Source organism: Hippopotamus amphibius, chromosome X (genome assembly GCF_030028045.1).
Source record: "Hippopotamus amphibius kiboko isolate mHipAmp2 chromosome X, mHipAmp2.hap2, whole genome shotgun sequence".
In the NCBI taxonomy this organism is placed as follows: Eukaryota; Metazoa; Chordata; class Mammalia; order Artiodactyla; family Hippopotamidae; genus Hippopotamus; species Hippopotamus amphibius.
The window spans coordinates 41,782,064-41,801,197 of NC_080203.1; the positions used below are offsets into that span (position 1 = coordinate 41,782,064).

Here is a 19,134-nt window from a genome sequence, read left to right on the forward strand (position 1 = left end):
GGATTTTTATAGCTGTTTTTATCAGCACCACCTCATTAATCCTCCGAGCTGCAGAGGGAGGCTGAAGGCTCAGTCATCTTCATTTTAGAGAAGAGATCCAAAGAGGTGAAATGACTTGTATCCCATCATATGGCAAATCAGCGGCTGGGCTGAAAATAGAACCGAGCCTTGATTCTAGGGGGAACTGCTCACCATAGCCCCTGCTATGCTTGCTCACTGCAGATGCGGAAATCTTGGCTGGCGTGGAATCTGGCTCCCTTCAGTCCATGCCCGGGGCTGATCCTGTGCTAAAGTGTGTAAGAGGCAACACTGGGGCTGAGAAGGAGGCTTTGATACCACTGCCCCATCTCCTTCCTGGCACCCTGTCATGCCAGGTCTCTCATCCCTGAAGAAGTGCCTGACCCCCACCTGGGGGGTCAGAAATAGGCCAGTCCTAGATGTCCTTCCCTTGGGGCTTGCGCCACTAGTTAGTTCATCTGATGGACCCTGTGCGTGTCCAGCAGTTCCACCAAAGCATCTCTAGGGGTAGAGGAGAGTGAACCTGGACGCTGGGAAGATGGACGTGGGAACGAAGCCGGAAGTATCAGGCACGAGCCTCAAGTGTCTTTGAAATGATATGCTTTCTTTACAGGGCATGCAACTTCTGCATTCCTCTCCATATTTTTACATAAAAACATCGAAGATCTCATTCATGTGATATTTCCCTCCAGAATCTTTGACAAAAATGCAAATACATAAGGAGTACGGGTCACAGCCTTGGGAGCTCAGACCCCAATTTCAGGAAAACAAGGGGGGGGTCCCTTCATTTTGATGGTGGCTTTTTGGATACAGCTGCTCTATTTACAAATTTTCATGCACAGATACCACTCCACCCCCTGGTTCCGAGAGGCATGTGGCACTAGGGCCACCTGGCGAAGAGGGTCAGGTCGGCTTGCAGTATCCCACACCTCACACCCCAACATTAGCAACAAGTTGCCCACACGCTGCCTGTACCCTGAGCAACAGTTACAGGCCATCTTCTGATGAGTGTGGCTGCACCCACGCCTCTATTTTCAGGGGAAGGGCTTCAAAGGTAGCGCTGGACTGAGTACTGCAGGGTAGCAGGTGAAAACTTGGGCTGAGTTTGGAAACTGACTGGCTTCCTTGCTTACCAGCTGTGTGACCTGAGGATAGTGACTTAACCTCTCTCGACTTCAATTTTCTCCTAAGAAAAGTGGATATGCTCACAGTATCTCTCAAAGGATTGTTAGGAATATTAAATGAGATCATGCATGTAAAGTACTTAACACAGTGCCTGGCCTATAGTAAGAGCTCATACACGGTTGTTTGTGCACATTTAAGGGCAGGGATCAAGTTTTCTGTGTTGTGGAAGGCTCCCAACCTACTTCAGATGCGTATTCCTTTTAGCCAAAGCCGTGAGCATGGAATGAGGTGTCAAGACGCAGAGGGAAGGATGGACATTACAGACGGGAGGGCAGGGAAGCTCAAACTGAGCACATTGCTAAGTGGTAGGTCCAGAATTTGCAGCTGGAAACATTAGCGGGGGCGCCAGAGGACATGCCTGTGATGCTGGGAGCGCAGGCGGTACCTGAGGACTTGGTATGTGGGCATGTGGTCAAGGGTGGGAAGCAGCTGCTAGAAACCTGAAGTGAAACAAGCAGTTCTGTACCTGTGAGAAGGCAGGCCTCCATAGTTTCCACCTAATGGTGGCTTCCAGCAGGTCAGGATGCTGGAACCAAGAAACCCGCCTGGAATCTAGGACATGTTTCCCTGGCCCGAGAATGAACCCTCAGAGGTTATTTCCCATGAGACGCACACCCACAGTCTGGCTTCCAGCTTTACAGGATGGGGCATGGGATGGAGTTACTACTCCCATCCTGGTGGCTGTTTGTTTGGAGGAATTTGATCCTAAGACATAAATTCATGCCCCTTCCCAGTGTTGGCAGCTGATCCTCCCCTGCCCCTTTGGCAGTAAAAGTTCTGGCTGAGGCAGGTCCTTTCAGTTCATTGTTAATGAAATTGCCTATTATCTGCAGTGCCTTGACAACAGCTTGGAAAAAATGTGACTGTACCAGCACCACGGGCATCCTGTACCAGCCCACGCCAATAGCATGAACCCATTTTCCTGGATGGACTCAAGTTGGAAAGGCAGGAGTCAGGCTCTGGGGACTTGTGCCAGGTATGGGATGGCAGGAGAACATCAGTTTCAGGCTCCGGCTCAGTCCACATATGGTGAGGAAGATGTTGGTGGGAAGATGCCCCTGCCACCCTCCACCCAGGGCTCCCGGCTACTGCAGAGAACGGCCCTAGGTCCATGGAAAAGGAGCCCATCGATCACTTCAGGGGAGTTTGTGCAGTAGTTGGAAAGTAGTTGGTGAAACTCAGCTGAGTCTGTGGGACGCTGGGTGATGGACCTGACTCCTCATCTTTGATAGGAGGATGCCAGGCTGCCTGGCCTCGTCCAACTGCACTGACCTGGATTAGCAATTCCCAGAGGAGAGAGGGTCCTTTTCATAAGGTACAGAGGTCTAGGAGGACTCTCTCACGGCAGTCATCTCATCCAACATGCATTCATTCAACAAATATTTACTGAAGACCTACTATGTGCTGGGAAGGTACTGTGTGGGTGGGTACCCAGAGTATAGAACTGAATAAGAATGCTTTCTGACTATAAGGAGTTACCAGTGTGGTGCAGGAGCTCAAGTTTCTGGACTGTCCAGTCAGGTCATTTTGAGTGGTGCCAGGCCTCACTTTACCCTGGCACTGACTTCCAGAGTCCCAACCTTGATGTGGTGGGACAGTATCCCTGGCGGGCAGCAGCTCCCAAAAGAGTTCTGTCACAAGGCCTAGGCCTATCACCCCCGGTGGCCTCCCACACACAGAGCCACCCAGCCTGACTGTGCTGTCTCTGGCTCCTCCTCCATGTTTGGCTTCCAAGCCGCTTTAGCCACGACCTTTGCAAACATGAGAAAAAGCATCTGTGCCCAAGCTTTGGAAGGAAGCGACTCATCAGGGCTACTGTACATGGTTATGTAGTTTGTACACCCGACCAATGAAGTAAGTGGGGCTGAAATTACCAAGACATGTGCCCACAGGGCTAGCATCACCCAGAGGACTTTTTTTCCCCTAATTCATCATGGCAGGTGGGTGCAGCAGGGAGACTCTTTTTCTAGTTGGCACAAAGGCATCTCATAGGCTAGGGGGACCTGTGACTATCAGAAGGACCTAGAACAGGAGAAATAGAATCATCGGCCACCATTTCGTAATTCTCTGAGAAGCCAGGGAAGTCAGCTCTGCTTTTATTGTATGGAAACACCCCTCTCCCAAGAAATCGCCAGAGGCCATTGCAGGGGACTGACTAGCCTGAGCTACAAGGCAGTCAGGCTACATTCAGAAGTGACTTGGGCACATTTCAGAGCGGGAGGCTCCATTTCCCAAAGCAACTTGAGAGCTGACCTGAATCCCTGTCTCCCAACTCCCAGGCCATCCTGTGCTCAGGAGCACATTGTGATTCTGTGCCCTGCCCACCCCATCAGCTCTGAGGTCACAGCCATGGTGGTCAGGTGAGCCAAAGGCCCCAGGGTCAAGAGAAGGGAGTAGACAGTATCCAACTCCTGTGACCAAGAGGAGACTTCGAAGAGGGGCAAAGGGGAGGTGGGAGGAGCAGGGTCCTCAGCTCTCCTTATCCACAGGGGCCCAGGTAGATGGATGCGGGGGCCCAGAGGCAGCATTCCAGAGGGCCGCCAGCAACCAACAATTCAAGGACACGAGGACACCCACACAGAGACACTGCAAAGACTTATTGGGATAGTAAGATGAATAGATTTAATCATTCTTGTTTGAAAAACAAGACATAAATTAGTATATATATAGAATTTATATATTTTATGTAGTATATATACTATATACAGACATTAGAAAATGTGTCCTCTCCATGAGGCCGAGGGAGAGGCGAAGGATGGCGGTGGAATGAATGACAGAGGCGGGGCCTGAGTGGTGAAGGGGCAGGATCAAGAAGTCGGGAGAAGGGGAAGACCACGTCAGCACGTGGGCTCACAGTGGTCGCAGGGGCAAGGGTTCCCCACTGGCTGCATCTCTGGCCCATTAAACAACTTGGTCCTGTGGGAGGAGAGGCAAGGAAGAGGGGGGCTGGCTTCTGCAGAAGGAGCTCCCCTAATCCTTGCTGGGGGAAATCGCCACTCAGGGGGTCCTTTGTCGCACTCGGGGGTACCAAGGATGGGTGCGGGTTAAGCACAGTGTGCATCTTTATAAAACTCACGTAAGAATGGGAGGTTACACACGAGCCTCTTATGGAATGATGAAAGAGAGGCAGACACCGGGCACGAACATGTGGGAAATGGGGGGTATGGAGAGGTGGATGAGAAGCAATCTATACAGAAGAAACATTGGCTTTCTTTGTTCCCTACAATGGGCAATTAGTAGGGACTCCGTGTCTTCACTCCCAGGAACGCTGTGGGGGCGCGGTGACGGCAGCAGATGTGTGTCAAGGAGGATGCTAAACAGTGTGAGTTCCCTTCCAGATGACTCCGGGGGAGGAGAGAGAGAGACAGAGAGACAGAGAGAGAGAGACAGAGACAGAGAGAGACAGAGAGACAGAGAGACAGAGACAAAGAGACAGACAGAGAGACAGAGAGAGAGAAACAGAGAGAGACAGAGAGACAAAGAGAGAGACAGAGAGAGAGAGACAGAGACACACACACACAGAGAGAGAGAGAGAGAGAGAGGTGCAGGACTGCACCGGGTAAGGCGCTCAGCTTCTTTTCTTAGAGAGACAAATCCACAGGGTCAATACACAGCCAAAAGCATATACTCAGGATTAACATATCACGCTAGCTTCCAGAAGTTTAAGATATAGTCATCAACACCCCCCACCCCCGACCCCCTTACCCCCCACCCCCCACCCCCCCACCCCCAATCTGTAGCTAAGTTCGACTCCTAAGGACAGTCTGTCTGGTAGAGAGATGTTGAGAGGAGCCGTGTGCCGGCAGCGACAGCCCCTGCGCTGGGCCGGGCTGGGCCAGGCGGGCTCCGAGGCCTGCGCTGGGTTTCCCCAGGGCAGACGTGTTCACCAGGTACCTTACCCAGAACGAGTGGGGTGATCCCAGATGCCTGCTCCCTAGTGTACTGAGCCGCCCTGCCCGTCAGCGAGGGGCAGGGCACTTTGGGGGTGGCTGGTGTGGAGCTACTGGGCCTGGGGTCGAGCGCTCCCGAGGCTGCCAGCCTGTCGGGCTGGCTGTTTTCTGCAGACCCACCACCCGGGCACTGGCCCTCCGGGGTGGCTCCTGCCGAGTGAGTGTGAGCCCGGGATGGGCGGGCACTTCTGGGCCGAGTGCCCTCTCCTCTCCGCTCGCTCGGTGCCGTGGCCTGCTGCTACTGCCACTGCTCCCTGGAGGGGAACAGGTGCCAAGAGGAGCTCAAGGCCCACGGGCCTCCTGCTTCAGGCCCGCCTCCCTCCGGCTCCCGCGATGGAGCGGGAAGTGGACCTGACGTCACGTCTCAGCCCTAGAGAAGAGAGAAAATACAGCTCTGCGGCGGGCGTAGTGACGGGGTGGGGGGGAGCCCTTGGCCCTCACAGTGACGCCCAGAGGCCAGGGAAGGGGAGAGGATACCCAGGGTGGCAGCTGCCTGGAGCCCTCAGGGACAGCCTCAACCCAGGGAGTTGTCACTCCCTGGAGACTGAGGGCTCTGGGACCCTGACTGGCCCAGCGGACACATATACTCACCACGAGATGCAAAGACCACAAAGCTCAAACCTGGGGCCGAGGTTGGGGAAGGGGGGCAGGCCTGGGCAGATGGCCTACTTAATAAGGGTTTTTAAGGAGCGGGTGAATGTGCTCATAACAGTCGCTGAAGTTGGGGAGCCCGGTGGGTGCCCCGCGGCTGTCCCCACAGCTGCCGCCGCCTGCTGTTGCTGTTGCTGCTGCTGGTTAAGGTTCCGGGCGGTGGACTCCTCAGCGGCGCGCAGCAGGAAGGTGTAGTTCCTCACCACCTCCTCCACCTTGGCCAGCAGCTCTTGGCGCTGGGCCTCGGAGCGCACGATGAACACCAGCCGCACGAAGGTCTCAATGAGGCTGCTCAGCACCTGGAAGCTGCCCGTGATGGCCGCCAGCATGTGAGTGGGGCTCTTGTCCACGTTGGCTACGCGGCGGCAGGAGGCCCGGAGCTCCTTGAACTTGAGAGCCAGCTCGAGCTTATACTCGGAGATCTGGGAGACGTAGGGCTTGGGGGCGCGGGCCTCAGGGCTGGCCACGCACTGCCGCAGGACGGTCAGCAGCTCGTTGGTGTCCAGCCGGGCGGCCAGGAAGCCATCAGGCAGGCCATAGGCGTGGGCCCGCAGGGCGTTGATCTTGGCCAGGCTCCCCTCGAAGGTGGACACCCGCAGATCGATCTCCTGGGTGCGGGAGGCCTCGGGGCTGCTGCTGCTGCAGGTGGCGGCATCCAGCACCTGCAGGGTCCTGCTCACCACGGGCACCACCTGCTCGTCCAGCTTCATGCCGGGCAGGATCTTCATGGGGATGGAGTAGGAGAGCTCATCCTTGCCGTCACTGGCGTCGTCCGCCATGTCGCACTTGCGGTAGTAGAAGCAGTAGCGGATGGAGCAGCACTTCCCGCTCTCACTGTCCTCGTCCAGCTCCACGGGCTTCCGGTACACCTCTTCTGGCAGTGAGAACACCGCCATCTGTCCGGGGCCTTTGGTCTCAGGGGCAACGTGGACGTAGGAGGGGTCTCCCAGGGTTGGGGACTCCAGCGACTTACTTTTGGGACCCACGCCTAGGGGGAGGCCTGCCTCTACCTCCTTGGCCTCCCTGGGCAGCACACCCAGGGGTGGGTGTGGGTAGACGTCTGAGGTCAGCGAGGCCCTGTCGCCCTGGTCCAGCTCACTGATGCTGTAGCGGCGCATCAGCTTCCTGTAGTTGGGAGCTCCTAGACACTCGCCCCCCGAGGCACACGTGGTCAGGCACGAAACGCCGCTCTCAGGGTCCGATCGGCACTCTCGGGATTCCAGGCTGGTGGAGCGGATGCGCCGGACACTGGTGGGGCTGCTGAGGCTCAAGCCTGGGCTGGCCTCTGGCTGCCTCTGGGCAGGGGGGACCCTGTCCGTCTCCCTCCCCTGGAGGCCGGGCACCGGCGTCTGGGGAGCCTGAGGCCGGGCCCCCCGGCACACGCGCTTGCAATCGCAGCTGCGCCGCTGCTCGCGGGACATGCCGGGCCCCTGCTGCACGGGGCTGCTGCGGAGCTGGCAGCTGCAGCGGCCTGGCGCCGGGGGCTGCAGGTACTCGGTGCCTGGCAGCTCCCCCTGGCTCGGTGGCTTGAGAAGTTCCTCGAGGAACTCCAGCTCGTACTGCTTTACCTTCTGCAGCTGGGCCTGCCGCTCGTCGGTCTCCTTCTTCTGGCGGGTTGGGAAGGTGGCAGAGAATAAACTGCGGAGCCGGAAAGGACCCCGGGATGATTTGGGCTTGGTGGGGCCTTCGGAGGCCGAGTGGGCTCCATCCAGGGTCGTTTCGATCCTTCTGGAGGGCATGGTGCTCACCTGCCGGCCGGCAGCCTGAGGCCTCCGTGGGCTCTGGCCTCGCTGCTGACAGCTGGGGCTCTGGCCTTGGGACGGGCTGTTGGGGCTGTGGTTGCGGGGCTGGCAGCTGGGGCTGTGGCCTCGCGATGGGCAGCTAGGGCTCTGCAGAACCATGGGGTAGCCGGCTCGGGGGACCAGGCTGTTCTCTTCAAGCTTGCTGCTTTGGGAGGTGCTCTCCAGCTGCCTCTTCTCCCCCTGGCCAGAGATGGTGCCCTGCTTGTGCAGTGAAGGCTTCGCACCCTCGGGCGCGCCCTTGCCTGCCACCTCCCCGGTACCTTGCTTGCCCACTGACTCTCGACTCGCTCGAGAAAGATAGTTTTTGGGAGGGAAACTTTGAATAGGCAGCCTGTCCTCTTGTGAGGAGAGGTGCAGGCTCTCAGCTCGGCTGCCTGTGGGTGCTCTGGAGCCAGAAGAGTCCTCTCGGTTCAGCTGCTGCTGGGAATTCCGTGAGGTCTCCGGAGCACCGGGACTCATTTTGAACTTAAGATTCTTATTGGCACTGCCGCTCATCATGCTAACTTCTGGCCTTCCCATGCTGACCTCTGACCTCCCCATGCCGGCCTCCAGCCTTCTCTCCCCACTGTTGGGGGGGTTCCCCAAGGCCCCGCCAGGGGCGGGGAGACTCTTAGTATGAACCACCTGCTGCAGGGCAGCCGAGATGATGGCTGGGGTCACACTGCCCTTTGGGTCCAGGATAAGCTTGGGGCTCAACCTGACCTCCTTGGGCAGGTTCTCCCTTAGCTCAGAGACCTGCTCTTCACTGAGGGATGGTGTGGCTGCCCTCAGTGACATCTCTAGGCCCGCCCTAGTGTGGCCAGGCCCTTTGTCCTCAGGAACTGGGGACAGCAGGCTCAGATTCTTCTGCTCACTCAGCTGTGGGGACAGTGCCGGATGCACTGTCAGGGCGTACGTTCGCTCGCGCTGTGGCTGGGCCTCTGATGGGGGCAGCTTCCTCCGAGCTCCAGGGGGGCCAGGACTCTGGCCTGGGACAGCTGGCTGGAGGGACGGATTGGGATCCGGGCGCCCGAGAGAGTAAGGGGCCGTGAGAACGGCCTGGGCTGCACAGCTCTGGATCCGGAAGGGCAGGTCCTTGCGGGCCAGGAGGCTGTCCTTGTTGAGGTGCTGGGCCAGGAAGTAGGTGGTATTCTGGTGCTGCTTCATGGCCGACATCATCTCCGACATGTCTGTGAGCTCCGAAGAGTTGGTTTCATGGCCCGAGTCCAGCGACGATTCAGGGGTGATGGTGGCCAGCACAATCAGACCTGGAGGGACAGGGATAGGGTCTGCAGCACTTACTCGGGTCAAGTCCTTTCCAACCATATAGAGACAGTCTACGGGGGTCAAGGTTAGTCAGCAGGATTTCAAGCTGGGAAAAACCAGTCAGGCCTGGGGGGCCTGCAGGGCTGAGGGTGGGAGGAGGGGAGGGGAGGGGAAAAAGAAAGGCAAGCTGGGAGAGGGGTGATGAAGGGCTGGCATCCGAAAGGGAAACAAAAGAGGCCTAGAGAAGATCTGGGCAGTTTGATGGCAAATTAACATGCAAATCACAGGCAAAACAACATGCTAATCATCGCTATTTTTAGACTCAACAGCTAGGAAATTTTTGTTAATTGTCCTGAAGGGAGCTGGCAAAGAGAGCCCCCTCTCTCTCTGACCCTCCTCATCTGGCCAGGCCTGTCTACAGTCCCTGCAGCTGAGGCCATTTAGCTGAGCTTGGCCTCTCTCTGGCTACCACATGGGCCTCTAGCTTGGGAGCAGCTAGTGCTTGGAGCTCCAGACTCTGAGCCAGGAGAAATGCCAGGCCTGGGGGCCGAACACATGGGGGCTGCCCGACACCAAGGATGCTCTCACATACAGAAAAGGCAGGTACTCGCCCTGGTCAGTGAGGCTCCCTCTGGCCCCAGTCGCGTCGCCCTCTCTGTCCACACTTGCCCTCACCTCACGTGCTTTCTCATATGCCTTATTCCTCCCTGTTTCCTTCCTGTCGCTGTATAACTGACCTCTTTGTTTGAAGGCGTATGTGTATGGGAGGATGTATGTGTGACTCTGGGTGCATGTCTGACATCCGTGACTGTCTACAAGATGGACATATGTGGGTCTATCACAGGGAATAGCATGCATGTTGTACGGTTTGCCCACCGAATAATAATAATAATAATAATAAATAATAATAATAATAATAGCTACTACTTACTGAGTCCTTACTATGTGCTAGGAAGTGCTTATGTACTTGGCACAAATGATCTCATTTAATCCTCACAAAAACCCTATGTGATAGGACCATTGTCTCAAATCCCTTTAAGATGATAAAAGTGAGGCTCAGAGAGGGTTAAATGCCTTGCCAAAGCAAAGGTGACACTGAAAGTGGTGAAGAAGCCAGGACTTGGATGCGTCTGACTGAGAGCCAATGCTCTTAGGCGGGATAAAGGCCTCAGACCTGAGCAGTGATGGCTCCTGGCTCCCCTGATCCCAGGTCCCTAGGTGGTTAGTTGGTCATTTTGTTTTTCTTCCAGTCACATGCATGCTGGATGTTCTTTGCCTGTCTTCTATATCTCTCACAATTGTGCTCTGATCCTCCATCCTGGCCTGGCTCCGTAGCTTTCACAGCCCCAGTCCCTGGGGTCCATCTGCAAGACATTTCCAAAGCGACGGATTGGTGAGAGCCAGTGCTCTAGTGGGGGCTGAGCGGCGCTTCCCCGACCCTATCTGAACTGCCTCTGGCCCGTCCACTGCCCTGAGACACCACGCTGACTTTGCCCTTGCCTTGGGAAGAAGATATGTCACCTGCTGGCCCTGCCTGGCCAGGAGAAGGAAGGGGAGGCAGGAGGGAGGAGGAATGGGCTGTTACCTGCAGTCTGTGGGGGTGGGGGATGTGGTCCATCCTCTGAGGCTGCCAGGGCTTCCAGAGCCTGCAGAGTGGACACCAGGGCATCATCTAGCTCCTGGGCATGATCTCGGACTGTCCGGGTCTGCACGCTGTCAATCAGTGTCACTGGAATCTCATCGTATAGGAGCCCATGCAGGTGGCGTCCTTGCTCCTGGCTCTGGACGGCCCGGCGCTTGGGGTCATCCTCATCAGAACTGTTGTCTCGGAAACCAGGAGGTGGGGCAGCAATGGCAGGCAACAGCGAAGTGCTCTCATCTTCCTCCTCTTCCTCCTCCTCACTCCCAGGGGGCGGGAGGGACATCAAGTCCACCATATTGTCACGAGAGGAGCCAGACCTCCCACCTTTGCGAGGGCCCAGCTGCTCCTGGAGTTTGGCTTTGCAAGAGTCACAGTAGAAGTTCAGGGCTTCAGCCCCAAGGGAATTGTCCAACGTGTAGGACCGGGCCCTGCTGGCACAAGGCTCGTGGTCTAGGCTAGCTGCATCAAAGTCATCAGGGATCACATCATAACCTTGGCCAGAGCTCTTGGATGTGGGGTCGGACTTGGTCCGGGGCCTGGTCTCCTCAAAGAAGATTAAGTTCTCGTTGACATCCGTGCGGCTTTCCTGCTCCTTCCTTTGTTCCCGCATGTGGAGGTAGCAAAAGCTGACAAGCTCAGAGTCGGCAGGCGGGGGCGTGCAGCGGCTCGACTTCCTGGGGCTGGTGCCCATGCTGCCCACATAACTACTCTCCTTTTTCCCCAGGTGGCCCCCAGTGACAGGGCGGTGGGCGCTGTGCATGTAATCTAAACCCAGAAAGAGAATCAACACATGAGCCCTGGTGCTGAGGAGTGTGGCTGAGTTCCCTTGGCGTCTCGGGCCTGGGTCTCTGGTAGCCAGGTGGGTGGTGGGTACTGGGAGAGAGCATTATCTGGATGCTAGAGATGAGAGGAAGGGGCAGCCATGCTGCTGCTGCCCCTGAAAGTAGAGTGAGTAGAATCGAATGGCCTGGACTGCTAACAGCCCCATCACCTCCGAAACGGGAAAAGGTACGGGGTGAGGTGGGATGGGGGTGACACTTACATGGCTGTGTCTGGTCTGAGAGTCAGCTGTAGGGTGAGGTTTGTTTTATGTGCCCCCTGAACTGTCCCTGTCTCAAACCCCACTCTATTCAGAGTCTGTCCGACCCCCAGTGCTCTGTTACACTTGTGTTATGCCGGATCTCTTCCAGCAGAAGGAAATGAATCTGACAAGTTAGTAGTGCTTTAGTGAGAACGTGCAAAACAGGCTAGCACAATCCCAAGAGTGTGTATTTCAAAGAGGATTTTCTAAAAGAATAGAGCTCTACTAGTAGAATTCAGGGCATCTGAATGTGTAAAGCTTATGAGAGATATGCTGCGATGTGGGAGGAGGGTGGGGGGGAGCATTTTTTCAATTCCTCAAATCGTATCACTTCTCTGTATTCATACAGGGCTCGCCTGCCTGCTCTACATACATGTGGCAAAACGTTCTAGTCAACAGTTTTTAACAACTGTAAGTGTGTGTATTTGAGAATTATCCATAGTAAATGCTTGCTTTCCCAATTCCCTTTGCTATCAGCAGACAGGCAGACAGATGGCAAGCACTACCTTAGGCTAAGGTCATACACATGATCCCAAATAATCCTCACAACAGCCCAGTGCGGTAGGTGCTATCATTATCCCCATTTGACAGAGAAAGAAACTGATCCATTTGTTTTGGGACTTAACCCAAGGTCACATGAGTTGAAAATGGCAGTCCCGGATTCTTTCGGCTGTGCCACATGGCTTGTGGGGTCTTAGCTTCCTGACCAGGGATTGAATCTGGGCCCTTGGCAGTGAAAGCATGCAGTCTTAACCACCGGACTGCCAGGGAATACCCTGGCAGTCTGGATTGGAGCCCAGGTTTGAGGGACTACAAAGCCCACGTTTTTAACCATTACCCTATATAGTTCATCATGGTTGTCAAGATGCTGGGAAAAAACCTTCCAAATGCCTTTCAAATTCCAGTTTGACAGGGTCAATGTGTCAGTGTTGCTTTTTACTAGAGCTTACAGCCATCACAAAAGCATAGTGCTGTCACTTAACAATGGAGCCCTAAAATACATGAAACAAAACTCGACTGAATTGGAAGGAGAAATACACAATTCAACTGCAATAGCTGGAGACTTCAATACCGTGCTTTCAATAGTGGATAGAACAACTAGGCAGAAGATCAACAAGGAAAGAGAGGGCCTGACCAGCACTATAAACCAACTAGACCTAGTAGAAATCTACAGAATATGTCACCTAACAGTAGCAGAATATACATTCTTCTTAAGTATACCTGGAACATTCTCCAGGACAGACCATATGTTAGGTCGTAAAATAAACCTTAATGAATTTAAAAGGAATGAAATCATATAAAGTATGTTTTTGGAGCACAACAGAATTAAATTAGAAATTAATAACAGAAGGAAGTTTGGGAAATTCATATATACATGGAAATTAAATAAAACATTCCTAAATACCCAATGGGTCAAAAAAGAAATTATAAGGGAAATTGGAAAATACTTTGACATGAATGAAAACGAAGATACAATATATGAAATCTTATGAGACTGAACTAATGTAGGGTTTAGAGGGAAACTTATAAACACCTACATTTAAAAAAGAAAGAAAAATGTCACATCAATAACCTGACATTCCACCTTACAAAGCTTGAAAAACAAGAGCAAACTATGGGAATTCCTTGGTGGTCCAGTGGTTAGGACTTGGCGCTTTCACTGCTGTGGCTTAGGTTCAATCCCTGGTCAGGGAACTAAGATCCTACAAAAAAAAAAAAAAAAAGAGCAAACTAAACCCAAAACAAGGAGAAGGAAAAAAATAATAAAGTATAGAGGATAGAAAAATAGAGAAAAATCAATGAAACTAAAAGTTGGTTCTTTGAAAAGATCCATAATATTAACAAACCTTTAGCTATACAGACCAAGCAAAAAAGAGAGAAGATTCAAATGACTAAAATCAGGAATGAGAGAAGGGACATCACTACTGACTCCACAGGTATGGAATCATCTATAAGGTGAAGATTTTGAATAAGCTTATGCCTACAAATTAGATAAACTAAGACAAAATGGACAGATTCCTAGAAATACACAAATTACCAAAACTGACGTAAGAAGATAGAAAATCTGAATAGGCCAATAACAGGAAGATAAATTGAATTAGTAATTAACTCTCCCCAAATCAATCATGTCAGTCAGTCAGCCTGTCAGTCAGGCCAGGCCCAAATGGCTTCACTGGTGAGTTCTGTCAAATGCTCAAAGAAGCTTTTATAGTAATTTTTCACAAACCCTTCCAAGAAATAGAAAAGGAAGGGATACCTCTCAACGCGTTTTATGATGCCAATATTACCTTGATACCATAACCAGACAAAGACATCACAAGAAAACTACAGATCAATATTTCTTATGAATTTAGATGCAAAATATAATATAGTTCTCAACAAAATACTAGCGATCTGAATCCAGAAACATACACCAAGAATTATGCACCATGACCAAATGGGATTTATTGCAGGAATGCAAGGTTGATTTAATATCCCAAAATCAATTAATGTAATACATCATGTTAATAGAATAGAGGACAAAAGCCACACGATCATCTCAATAGACACAGAAAAATCATTTGACAAAATCCAACACCTTTCATGACAAAACTCAACAAGCTGGAAATAAAAGGGAACTTCCTCTACATGATAAAGGTTAACTATAAAAAACCAAAGCTAACATCATACTTGAAGGTGAAAGACTGAAAGCTTTCCCCCTAAAATAAGGAAAAAGTCCAGGATTTCCATTTTCACCACTTCTATTCAACATCACACTTGGATTTCTAGCCAGGACAATTAGACAGTAAAATGAAATACAGTCATCCAGATTGGAAAGGAAGAAGTAAAACTATCTCTATTCGTAGATGACATGATCTTATATATAGAAAACCCCAAGGAATCCACTAAGAAGCTATCAGAACTAATAAACAATCTCAGCAAGGTTACAGGATAAAAGCTTCCTATATAAAAATCAATTGTATTTTTATGCACTAGCAATAAACAATCTGATAATAAAATCAGGAAACAATTCTATTAACAACAGCATCAAAAAGAATAAAATACTTAGGTATAAATTTAAAAAAAGAAGGAGAAGACTTGTATACTGGAAACTATAAAACGTTTGTGAAAGAAATTAGAGAAGATTTAAATAAATGGAAAGACAGTCTATGTTCATGGACTGGAAGACTTGTTGCTAAGATGGCAATACTTCCCAAACTGATCTATAGAGTCAACACAGTCCCTATGAGAATCCCAGCTGACTTTGTAGAAACTGACAAGCTAATGCAAAAATTCACATGGAATCACAAGAGATCCAGAATAACCAAAACAATCTTAAAAAGAAGAACAAAGTAGGAGGACTCATACCTCCTGATTTTAAAACTTACTAAGAAACAATGGTAATCAAAACTGTGGTACTGGCATAAGGCTTAGACATTACAGATCATATGGAACAGAATTGAGAGCCCACAAATAAACCCTCCTTTATGGTCAAATAGTCCAATTTAAAAATGGGCAAAGGATTTGAATAGATATTTCACCAAAAAAGATATGCAAATGGCCGACAAGCACATGAAAAGATGCTCAACGTCACTAATCACTATGGATATGCAAATCAAAATTACAGTGAGATACCGCTTCACATCTGCTACAACGGATATAATAAAAAAGATGAACAATAACAAGTGTTGGCAAGGATATGCTGAAATTGTAACCTTCCATTTCTGATGGGAATGTAATGGTGCAATCACTTTGGAAAACAGTTCGGCAGTTTCTCAACATTAAACACAGAACAACGATCTTACTCCTAGATATATACCCAAGAGGAATGAAAAAATGTGTCCCCATAAAAACTTGTACATCCATGTTTATAACATCATTATTCATAATAGCCAAAAGGTGGAAACAACCCAAATGTCCATCAGCTGATGAAGGGATAAACAAAATGTGGTCTATTCAAAGAAAGGAATATTATTAGTCAATAAAAAGAAATGAAGTACTGATACATGCTACAACATGGATGGCCCTTGAGAACATTATGCTGAGTGAAAAAAACAAGTGACAAAAAGACCATATATCATATGATTCCATTTATACAAAATGTCCAGAATAGGCAAAGTTATAGAGACAGAAAAGTCAACTAGTGGTTGCTTAGGGCTGGGTGGTGATGGGGTTGGGGGAGGAATGGGGAATGAGTGCTAATGGGTACAGAGTTTGTTTTAGGAAGGGTGAAAACATTCTAAAATTAAAGTGTGACAAGGATTGTACAATGCCGTGAATATATTAAATATACTCAAAAACATTGAGTTGTGAACTTTAAATGGGTGAATTTTATGGCTTAGAAATTATATCTAAATAAAGTTGTTTATTTTTTTTTTTAAAAGCATAGCCCTGGGTACATGAGGAACTCTCAATCGTTATAAAAAGAGCAAAAATGTGCTCTGTACTTGAAAGGATCGTATGGGGTTTATCTCATATGATCCTGTCAATCCCTCACGAGGTAGGTACTATTATTATCCTCAGGGTGCAGAAGACGAAAGTGAGACTCAGTTTATGGAACTTGCTTGTGATCACACAGCTGGGATATGGCAGAGCAGGGACTGGAACCCAAGTCTTTCTGACTTCACATCCCAACCCCTGCTGTTTTCCATAAACCATGTTGCCTCTCTATACTGTCAGTGTAACTACAATGAGTGGGTTCAGTTTAGATCCTAGTGGCTGCATCTAGGCAACTCTGGGTCAGCTGGGGGAATTGTATGTCATGATCTCTGTGCCTTAGGTAAAAAGTGCTCTAGGGCACCACTGAGCCAGGAGCACAAACTATCAGTTCAGGAGCTCTGTCCATGGGTCCTGGCCATGCACCAGGTGCTAACGCCCTGTGACACAGCTGAACAATCAGTGTAGCCAGCCTGGCAATAAGCTGCCATCAGGGGTGGCTCCCAGGGGCATGTCCAATAAGCAGGTGGTGACTTCTCTCCGACAAGGTCTGGACGTCCAAAGGTGGCTTCCCTCCCCTGCAAGATGGAAGCATCTCCCAACACCAGCTTGTCAAGGCCAGGTGATGCAAAGCCCGCCACTCGGTACTATGATTTGCAGATCCGAGGAGCAGCATGGGGCTGTTCCGAGGAGAAAATGTGCCTGGAAAAGCCCAAAGCTCCTCCGTACATAAGGTTAGAAATGCCAGCAAAGCCAGGTGCGGCAGGCTGATGGCTGGAACAGTGTGCCTCTCAGACTGTGAATCTGCTGTAATCGCTCATCAGCTTTCCCCAAGAGGGATGCCCTAGTCTATCCCTCTGTACTCAGCCACTCGGAAGGCTGACTTAAAAGAAATGCTTGCAAAGAAACAGGACGGTGATCCAACAAGATCACCATCTCTCTCTCTCATTCTCTCTCTCTCACTCTCTCTCTCACACACACACACACACACAAACACACAGCACGATGTTGACTTAACCAGCTTTCTACTACTTGGCCTTGTTGTATTCTACAGTCTGACGATCATTACTGGTTACAATAATGACCTAGAGGCTTTGGAATAAGTTCATGTTCTTTCTGAATCATCATCATCAAAAAAAAAAGTCTGTTATGTTCAGTCTAGCTTTAGCACTCCGTCCATGTTGTAGAGTTTCAACTTCATGAAAATCAGTAAGCCGTGCATTGGCTGTGTAGTAGCCATTAACCAGAATATTTGATTCACTACACAAAACTGTTTTCTAGCCATGGGAGAAAATGTAGAGTGAGTTCCTACAACTGTGATCCCAGTTGGGGCCCCTGAACTGGCCCCCTTATTTTCCTGGATTTCCCCAGGATACAAGGGAATTCAAGGCTGAAGAGAGAGGGTAGTTGCCTCTGGATTTCCCACCAGTGGTACAGCTGGAGAACTGGCATTTGTCTGAGCCTTTCTCAAGCCCAGGTGTTGTTCTGTTGTGTCAGCTCAATTTCCCCTAAATAAATGCAAATGCACTTACGGCATTGACATTATCCAGTTAATCGTTTGTCCGTATTCCCCTACTAGATTGTAAACTGGGTGAGGTCAAGGACCACGTCTGTTACTCATGGCTCCATCCGCAGTGCCTGGCACATAATGAATACTCGAGAAATAGTAGCTGAGTGAATAAATGAAATACCTACTGAGGGGAAACTACTGAAAAAGCCCAAGAGGTAATCCCTTCCCTCCCACTTCCCCATTTTCCTTTTTTTCTCCGTCTCAGAGGAGAGGTGATGCTTTCCCTTTTCCAACTGTGGATTTAACAGCATCCTTTTGGCTCAGCCGGCTGAGCAATGAGTTGGGCTAGCTGGCAGCCAGCAGCTGCCGAGGGACAAGAATAGAGAGCCGGCCAGAGAGACCAGGCCCTGAGTGGGCTGGAGTTTTGGCCCCCGAGGGAAAAGCCCAGCTGAGGTTGGCAGGATTCCTGTTCCCTGTAGGCCTTTGCTAAACAACAGTTAGCACTGGGGCTTCTGTTCTGAAATGAAAGTGCCGGCCAATGGAGGAAACCCACCTCAACTTCGTACCAGGGTCTGATGGCCCCTCACTGTAACCTGGGCAGAGGTCTCCTTGGTGGTGCCACTCGCTGTCCCCCTTGCCTGTCCTTGGGGCCATGGGATAAGATGTGCATACCAGCCCCCGACAGGCAGAGCTGTGAGGCTCACCCTGTCCCACTGGCCAAGAGCACTGGTTGGCTGCTGCTGAACCCAGCATCTAACAGTCCCAAAGGCCATACAACTGGGCCCCGGCGTGGACTCAGGGCCTTGGGGAGGTGAAGCACTACAAACAGCAGGGACACCAGCGTGGTCCATGGGGCTCCTGCATCAACAGAGAGCTCTTGTGCTAGAGGCAGCCTGAGCCCCCATCACTCTGCAGGCCCAAGGGGGCTCTTAGGGATCAGGGAGGGGCTCTAAAGCCATGTCCAGCATTTCTAGAAGCCTCCTTTCCAGGCTGCAACACCTCCAAGAGAAATCGATTTGCCTTTGGAACAGTAACAGGGATGCAACATACAATGTGTTCAGTGGGACTGCTGGGACACAAGAAGCCCGTGTCCCTCACTCGGTGCCACTATCCCCACAGCAAGGGGAATACCTGAGGACAGCAATGGCTAGGGTGGGATGACAGAAACCCTTTGGCAGGCAGGATGGGACTGCAGAAGGCCCCCCCGGGGCCCTCTGAAAGTGGATCCTCCAAACAACCCTCACTTCCACACCTGGTCCTCAGCTAGACTCCAGACTCTTCCTTCCGGCTTCCTTTTTCCCTTTCTCCCTCTCTATCGTGCTCAATAAGAGATATCATTGGGTGTGATGACAGAGAGGAAGACCACAGGCAACAATGACAAAGCTAACACTGGCCTTGCCTTCCTTTGGCCATCAGAGGTGAGATAGTACAGATGGCCGCTGGCTTCAGAGCTACTCCCCTGGAGCCATGCGGCAGCTCGGCCCCTGGACTCCTTCTGTTCTAAGTCAGTTCCTTTGTTTCTCTAGGTAGAGCCTCCTTCACATGCCTTGAGGCCACCTATCCTCTCCCACATCTGTGTTTGGTGGACTGCCTTCTAATTCCTGTGGACAATGTGATGAGGTGTAAATGTGGGC

At 51.1% G+C, this 19,134-nt stretch overlaps 1 protein-coding gene across 1 annotated transcript in view; it reads right to left on the reverse strand.

The window, feature by feature from the left end:
- Window positions 1-5,818: 5,818 nt before the first annotated feature.
- FRMPD3 (FERM and PDZ domain containing 3) overlaps window positions 5,819-19,134 on the reverse strand; it is a 58,343-nt gene continuing 45,027 nt past the window's right edge. The window contains exons 14-15 of the mRNA XM_057719300.1: window positions 10,437-11,258; window positions 5,819-8,853 (exon numbers count right to left, since the gene is read on the reverse strand). Coding sequence (XP_057575283.1) covers window positions 5,819-8,853; window positions 10,437-11,258 — 3,857 coding nt within the window. The remainder of the gene's footprint in view (window positions 8,854-10,436; window positions 11,259-19,134) is intronic.